The sequence below is a fragment of the Mya arenaria genome, chromosome 13 (genome assembly GCF_026914265.1).
Source record: "Mya arenaria isolate MELC-2E11 chromosome 13, ASM2691426v1".
Taxonomy (NCBI): Eukaryota; Metazoa; Mollusca; class Bivalvia; order Myida; family Myidae; genus Mya; species Mya arenaria.
Window position 1 is genome coordinate 10,593,765 of NC_069134.1, and position 8,927 is coordinate 10,602,691.

The 8,927-nt window shown below is 33.7% G+C and overlaps 1 protein-coding gene across 1 annotated transcript; it reads right to left on the minus strand.

The window, feature by feature from the left end:
- Window positions 1-504: 504 nt before the first annotated feature.
- Window positions 505-7,402, minus strand: LOC128214086 (ATPase ASNA1 homolog). The gene is made up of 8 exons (XM_052920339.1): window positions 7,270-7,402; window positions 5,107-5,254; window positions 4,778-4,832; window positions 4,316-4,406; window positions 3,926-4,076; window positions 2,059-2,166; window positions 1,576-1,776; window positions 505-1,243 (listed from the first exon to the last, which is right to left on the minus strand). The coding sequence occupies exons 1-8, from the start codon at window positions 7,389-7,391 to the stop codon at window positions 1,115-1,117; spliced, it is 1,005 nt and encodes a 334-aa protein (XP_052776299.1). The 5' UTR covers window positions 7,392-7,402; the 3' UTR covers window positions 505-1,114.
- Window positions 7,403-8,927: the final 1,525 nt, after the last annotated feature.

The window sequence follows — 8,927 nt, forward strand, 5'->3', positions numbered from 1 at the left end:
GTTTAAAGTCTTTTTACAAATCAAAATATTGCCTTCCGACATAGCATTTATGACACAATTTATCATGTGGTATACTCACACTGCATAATAAAAGGTAAGTAAAAGACCAAGAAAGCCTTGTAAGTCGCTTTTTGAATGGGGTCGCTTTTTAACCCCAATCTTCATGAACATAGCCTAACATGGAACTGGAATCAAGATTAAAAATGATAATCAGTCAAGTTTGACAACCAAACATGTCACCATAAAGAAGCAATTACTCTTAAAAAACTATTTAATAGACAATCTAAATGAAACTGTCAGAATGTTTTTCTATGAATTTGGCGTAGTTCCAATATGTGTCATGTTGGATCAAAAAGTAGTATAGAGAGATCTCTGAGCTTGCTTTGACACTAAGTTTTGGCACTGAATAACTTATGAACTAGGACCTCTTGTTCCTGCCTGTCATATTACCCATCATGTTATCCAGGGATACAGATATACAATTTTATTTGACAAATGTTGAGGCTTTCTTAAATAATCAATTTATTTTCTAAAGTTCTAAAACTAGCAAAGTACAATCCTATTTAAAACAACGGGATTAACATCAACGTTGCTAACTTTTAAATGTGAACTAATTGATAACGGGCTCATGTACTTAAAATATACCATGTATAGCTGAAACACTTGTCTATTATCTTGTAAGAAATACTGCAGATCACAAAAGTATCCATTAAACTTCCAGAGCAATAAAGATTTGAAAGTTAACAGTGATGTCGTTATTAACTTGTTTACTTCATATAAAGTTTTGAACACTCAGCACAATGTGTGTTAATAAAAAACCTAGGCCTACATCTTCAAACAACTTACATTCAAAATATGAATACACACAATAATGCCTTTAAGAATTGCAAAAAATGACCCCAAGTCATATACCCTATAGTTATATGCCCTTGGTGGTAATAAAAATAATAACTTTAATGTAACATGTATATGAGGCTCCAGAGTTTATGTAGCCAGTTCATGATTTAAGTACATGTTTGCAGCGAAAAAAACATCAGTGAAACTAATTAAATAGTGTTCATGATGTAGTGTAACAAGGAAGGCCAATAGATAGCTGCTATTTTGAGTGTGTATGTCATGTTTCATCAGGATTGTATGGTTTTACAAGGAATCCTGAGAAAGCCTTAATTTTTTCCACACCTCTCACTTCATCTTCCTGTAGCGGCAATTTAGTCACATGGAAATCTTCGTATAGGTCGGCAATCTGTAGAAAGGAGAACAAAAAATAGTTAATAATTTTTTTTAACTAAATTTGAATCGAATTAAGTGTCATAACAATGTAAATTTGTAATTCCACTACATAACTGAATACATGTTCTTGAAGAAATTGAAAAAGTTAAAGCAAGTGTCAATTAATGTTCTAGGACAATAAATATATCTTCAATAACCATGTATGTTTTGTTAAAAGTAAGGTCGCTCTTTTGGTATGTTTGATATTATTTTAACAATAAGCAAAGTGCAAAAACAGTCAGTTATTAAATGGGACTCACGTTTTCTTCACTCACTACAAATTGGCCTATCAATCTTAAAACTAACCTGTTCTAAATACTTGGTTTGTATTCGATGGCGGGCAGCACACAGTTTACAGGGTTTGTCTCCCTTAGCAAGAATGTGGAGCTGGTTGACGAGAATGTTGTGTGTGTCAATGCCAAACTGCATCAGCTGCTGGACCAGTCTCTCAGTCTCATACAGAGACAGAAACTCCGCTATACAGACACACACAAACGTTGTCTGGTCCTGAAATTAAAACAAGAAGGTAAATAGATATAAATTATAGCCAATGTCTACTGCAGGAAAACAAAAAGAGTAGAAACAAAATTGCACTGATGTTATATATCTCAAATTGCACATATCATAATTCTGATGCAATGAAACTTTGTTAAAAATTTTAGCTAAAAGATATGGTACACCATGTTGATTTATATCATGACAATTCAGTTTTGCTTCTAATCAATAAATCAACAATTAAAGTTACTGTATCTTGCTATTCATGTACAATAGTATTACTATCAATCATACAGCATTTTTGAACTGCTCATTCACTTGTCTGATGGTGCTCATAATATCGTCTAGTTTCCCTGACATGTCGTCTGCGTTCATGTCAGCCATACCCATCATGCTACCCATCTGAAACAGATACAAGAATATAAGTATCTATATTGTGTTTCCGGTAGGGATAGAAAAATCCAACCCGAGGGCACTTGCGTAGGCCGGTAACGAGGCTTGCCGAGTTACCGGCCACGCAGCGTGCCCAAAGGTCGGATTTTTCGATCTGGACCGGAAAAACATGATTGATATTTTTTCTTGCATATCTAAGTTTATCAATTTGTGGAAAAATGATGTTGAAAACGAACTTTTGTAAAATTACACTAAAAAGGGCGTGCGACGTTGTTTACCGACGTCATAGAGCGGTTATTTTGAATAATTAAAATAGCGTTTTTAATGGTTATTTATGTTCAATTTTAATTAAAAGTCTTGCAAACATAGTTGATTGCCCTTTATTGAAATGGCATAATATATTGTTCATAAACCATACAATAAATAAAATAAGAAGTGGCGTGTTGTTGCGCGTGACTCATCTTACATGGGGTATATAAGATGGGTTTTTCCAGCACTGGTCACATGACCGGAGACACACGTCTGGTATGCAATATAAGGTCACAATGTCGATAAAATCCATTCACTAGTAATTAATTAAAAACCACTTGGACCATCATGTCATCAACACAAATTTAAGCAAGAGTTAAAGGACTTGCTATTGCTCTGTGAACAAACATGTTTTGTTTGGCTTTGCACATGTTCTGTTTGGCTATGAACATGTTTTGTTTGGCTATGAACATGTTCTGTTTGGCTATGAACATGTTCTGTTTGGCTATGAACATGTTCTGTTTAGCTATGAACATGTTTTGTTTAAAGCCAATAAAATATTCAGTCCTGTTTTGTATTGCTATAAAATTTGTATAACTACTATCAATGTGTCATGAAATGGTATACAGGCAAATCAACCAAGCTTAGGGCAAGAATATCAAGGTTAATATGGACAAGTTTGAAATGCCTGAGGGCAGATTGAAAGACTAAAAGGCTGATTGAAAGACCATATGACAGATTGAAAGACCAAATGGCAGATATTGAGATTTGAAAATCTTACGGCAGATTGAAAGACCAAAAGGCAGATGGAAATCATATAACATAGAGTAGTGGACTGGACCATACGAACCAGATCGGCGCCACATATAAAGCCAAGATAAACATATATACGGTAACAATAAATTAAGAAATATTTTATAAATTTTTAAAGTACCCAGCAAAATTAGAATTATTACTGAACATGATAAATATCCCCAATTGCTGTCCTCATAAGAAATGGCAGGGATTTATCCCCAATTGCTGTCCTCATAAGAAATGGCAGGGATTTATTTACCTCCCCCCCCCAAAAAAAAATTGACAATGCTGTGGATACAGTAATGATTCCCAAACAATGCGCTTTCTCTCATTGTGCTTTACCATTGTTTGAAGTTTGACCATAGTCCATCAAGTTGTTGTTAAATTATGCTCCAGACAAGAAAAGATAACAAATGGCAATAACAGTTTTAGTACACTGAACTTCCTCACAGTCTGCTTTACCATTGCATGAAATTCCAACAAGTAGTTTTACAGTTATGCTCCAGACAAAAATTAAATTGCAACGGACCAACCGACAGACCCTAGGCTGACTCCAATATACCCCCTTCAAAATTTGTTTGTTGGGGGTAAAAAAATATAACATTACTAGGCTTCTTCTTTCAAACAGAAATACTCGTAATTCTTGAAGAATTCTGGCTTATTAATTCTGAGTTAAGTTCAAGTTTCATGACTGAGCACCTATATAACTCGGATCACCACGCACCTGTGAGATGAAGGGTCCAACTTGGTTTTTAAGCCTCAGTAGTTTCCCAAGGCCTTTTTCAGCCACGGTTGGAAAGGAGAGGAGACGAAGGGTGTGGCCAGTGGGAGCTGTGTCAAACACAACCACAGAGAAGTTCATTGTCTTCACTAACCTGCAATAGAAAATCACTGTCACCACTTGCGTATAAAATGTAACAATGCATGCTACCTTCCCAGTGAAGACTGCAATTTGGCCAATGTCAAATAACATTTTTGACAAAGAAAATTTATGTATAAATATACTTTAATTTTTGAACAGTTATGAGGATTGGATGATGAAAGAGGATTACTTTCTTCAAACATAGGATAAAGCCAATTAATGTATCAGCATTGCATTTTAAACATCTCTTACTTCATAACTTCAGCAAAACTCATTGCTTCATCAATGCCAGGAAATGCACCCAACAACTCCTGTGCCACTTGTTTCCCCATTGACATCGCATCTACAAGAGAAACAACATGTTGAAATAATGTTTCTCCATTTTAATATTATCAAAAATAAAATATATTACACAAATACTATGTTTAATCAATGGTGTGCATCTTGATCAGGCAGGATTGTCATAACTAGATGGCATCTATGGTCATCATGAAAAATATCTCATAAAAACCTACAAACGAAACAATTAAAATGATTGCCAAAACAAGTTGGAGGGTGTTAAAATTAATATTTTTTTAACTTCATGCCAAGATGCGTTGAGTTAAAAAGAGCATTAGACTTGACTCCAGTCTTATAAGCAAAGAAGAGTCTTCAACACTTGATCATATTTAATATTTATTTATAAACAGTGAAAATACAAATAATTATACACACCTTGTTCAAAGTACTCATCCGGTAATTCTGAAATTCCAAGATTTGGGTCAATTTCCTGTAAAATGGAAATACAATTTATGAACAAGCATATTCATATTTTTTACTGATTTGAGAATAGAATCTAATTCTTTCAATCTTAATAAAGATTTGCCAGTTTTTCTAACAGAAAACTTTAGAAATTTGTAAAGATTAAATTACTTTAACAAAAGGTCTTCAGAATAATAAATAAATGAAGCTCATCTTAAGAATGTATCTAATTTTAACAAATAAAATGTTTTACAATATTAAATATTTTTCAGGTCTTGATGTAAGCAAATCCTTGTCCTTACCATTGCATAAAGATTTTCAAATCCTTTTACAAGAGTAGGGACCTTGGTGAACTTCTGGTTAAAAGCATCAGAAATGTTGTGTGCAGGATCAGTTGATATTATCAACACTGACTCTCGGACCTTTGACAGTAACACTGAAAGGCTGCAGCTGAAATCAATACAAGTAAACAATAAACATGCTGTGCAAAATCATAAATAAACATTTAAACAAGGCACTCATGCTTTTTTCACATCACCTTAGTACAAATCATTATGTCAGCTGAAATAATCATGTTAATATGGTTCCAAAATGAAACCATATTGAAACACAACTGGGTCATATTTCACCACATTTCGATACATGTATTCAGTTTTCCCCTTTAGAAGCAAGACAGCTCTCATCCCTGAATTTGTTGTCCCAAATACAAAAGTAACCAACCAGCTAGGGTTTAAAAAAAGTACCTGTTGGAAAAATATAATCGTATATGGAAAATTTGAACTGACCTTAAAGCCTTTGTCGGCGGCTTGTTCTTATTGAAAACCCTGCTGAAATATGGTAGCTGAACTTTTGTCCGCTATTCTTATTTTATAAACAATAATCAAAGCAAGGCATGCAAATGTCAATGCGTGTCTTTCTTTTCACAGTTGATCATGGGATACAAACAGACAATAATAGCTGTAGTTAAAGCAGGTTTCGCTACCTTTCTACATACATGTGCATTGTGCCATTTACATGTTTGTCCTACAATTCATGTGTTTTTGAAATGTCCTCAAGATAAGTGCATCAACCATGACAACCCAAATGCATTTTTCCCTAAACAGACCAGCAGCTTATAAAAAAATAACCATGAAATGCTTTGTTGGAAATAGCAAATGCTTTGGCCAATTGTTTAAAAGACAATACTTTACAGCCCAGTTAAAAGATTATTTGGCTTAGATTGGTAGACCCTTCAGCTCAGATTTAAGAACATCCTGGCCTAGAATAAAAGAACATTCAGTCCATGCAGATTTTACACCCAAGCCTGACACTTAAAAATATTACAAATAAGAATTTCATTATGATTTTAGAATGTTATATTTCTTTGTAATAACTGACAATCTCGACTGTTTGGTCAGCCAATATAGGTCTTTCAATCAGGGTCGTATGGTCTAAATAATCCCCCATGATCAAGTTGACATGATCAGTCTTTTCATAGGCAGTATTTTTTTACACTGTTTACACTGGGTCATAAGGGTTTTAATCGTAGACAAATGGTCCTCAAATTAGTCTAAAATAATAGACGTGTTATACGGGATTCTTCCAATCCCTAACGTCTAAACAGGAATGTGCAAAATACGGGGGTGTTTTAAAAATATTGAAATTGTTTTAAGTGAAGTATTTTATGGTTGAAATTGATCATAAAGAGTTATATTCATATTTTACCATGTAAGTGAAATGTTATTTTGCACTAAACAAGCATTTAGTGCATTAAAACAAGTTGTTTACCTTTCCAATGAAACGAAAGTTGACTGACACAGACAACAATTATGCGAAGGGGAACAACTCGATACAATCGTAATAGCTCGGCCTCCTCCGACAAAGTTTCGAGATAGACCTCGTTATACAATTGTAACAACTCGGCCATGGCCGAAATGTTCCGAGCGATTTAAAACTGTGCCCTAAAGCCTTGCAGGTGCCCTTCATGTATATATCATTATGTTTTGACAGAATGAAATGAAAAAAAGCCGTCAAACTCATAATTATAAGTTGGATATATATTTTTTTGTGTACGAAACTAATATAAAATAACATTATCTGGTAATATTTCTTGTTTTTATGATATTTTATAGACGCTATATGCTTTAACCCGGAATCCTGATCGGAACAACTACCCATTTTTGATACTAAACAATTTGTACGTGAAGGATTTGCCATATCAAAAATCTAAAAAAAATCCGTCAACGTACAATTATTTGGACTAGTCCTCAAATCAAGGCCATATGTCTGTTTTATCCCACTTACAATTGAAGAAATCGGTTACGTCACCAAAAGACAATGGTAACTGCAGAGTGCAGTACCCTAGACGGAAGACAGCCTTGAATTGATATATATTCAAAATAAATGACAGAAACGTGTCACAAGGAAGTGTTATTTTAATTTTATTTAAGTTCTTTTTCAAAGATTTTCTCAGTCAAACTGCATACCTTGTTGTAGTTTTCCCGACTCCACCTTTTCCACCCACAAATACCCATTTCAAAGTCGTCTGATCAAGGATATTTTGGACAGAAGGCTCAAATTCAAGACTGTCAGCTCCTCCCTCCGCCATGTTTGTTTTGAAACCGGCGGTGATGTGTAATATTTTATTTTGTAAAACTTGCAAGGATATAATATAGAGTCAAAACGGCAAATATAAAAATGATGTCTCCAAATTTGATTTTTTACCAAGTATTTAAAGAAAATTATTTAATGCTATCTGAAAGCATATATATATCTCAATGTAATCGCACCAAGGTAAAACAGGTCCACTACAACAGTACCAGAAATGCCAAGTACATAGAAGACCCTGTCTTAAAATAGTTTTTATACATACAATGATGATGATGATGATGATGATGATGATGATGATGATGATGATGATGATGATGATGATAATAATAATAATAATAATAATAATAATAATAATAATAATAATAATAATGGAACCTGGTCAAATAGCCCCAAAGTCAAATAGCTCCCAAGTCAAATATTTTTAAGATATTTGAATGTATATTTGAAGGTAAGTGGTATTTTTTTTAAAGATATGTGTATATATATCCGCCTGGTCTCAGAACAACGCTTCAAGCGTAACAAGAAGGCAGCGTATAGGTCCATGCATGGACGTGTGTTCTCTGCATGGGACATGTACAGATCTTGCGATCTGACCGACACCGACCTGCTAAAAAAGATTTCCTCTCTATATGTGCACACCGTCCCCAAAACAAATGAAACAGAAGATTAGTGACAACTGCTTAAGGACCTTATTACTATGTATTAACATATGATATACATTCTCCATCTGTGTTAATGTATATTGTATTGTGCAATGAGAATGCATAATACATTTTACCATACATTTTAAATGTGTATATAAAAGATGTGAATAATGTGAAAATTATTTCAAAATTAAAAAAGTAAGTTAAATTATTTATTCTTGTTGTTCCTTAATTTTGGAACGAGCCGATTTTTGCGAAAATGCATATAAACCAGTTATATAAGAATGTTGACCAAAAAAATAGATATTTGAATGTATATTTGAAGGCAAGTGGTATTTTTTTAAAGATATGTGTATATATATCCGCCTGGTCTCAGAACAACGCTTCAAGCGTAACAAGAAGGCAGCGTATAGGTCCATGCATGGACGTGTGTTCTCTGCATGGGACATGTACAGATCTTGCGATCTGACCGACACCGGCCTGCTAAAAAAGATTTCCTCTCTATATGTGCACACCGTCCCCAAAACAAATGAAACAGAAGATTAGTGACAACTGCTTAAGGACCTTATTACTATGTATTAACATATGATATACATTCTCCATCTGTGTTAATGTATATTGTATTGTGCAATGAGAATGCATAATACATTTTACCATACATTTTAAATGTGTATATAAAAGATGTGAATAATGTGAAAATTATTTCAAAATTAAGTTAAATTATTTATTCTTGTTGTTCCTTAATTTTGGAACGAGCCGATTTTTGCGAAAATGCATATAAACCAGTTATATAAGAATGTTGACCAAAAAAATAGATCGCAGATTTTTATATTCAAGTTCAAAAATTGATGTTTTAAGCAATTCAGTTTTAGCCATAATTTTCGAACGGA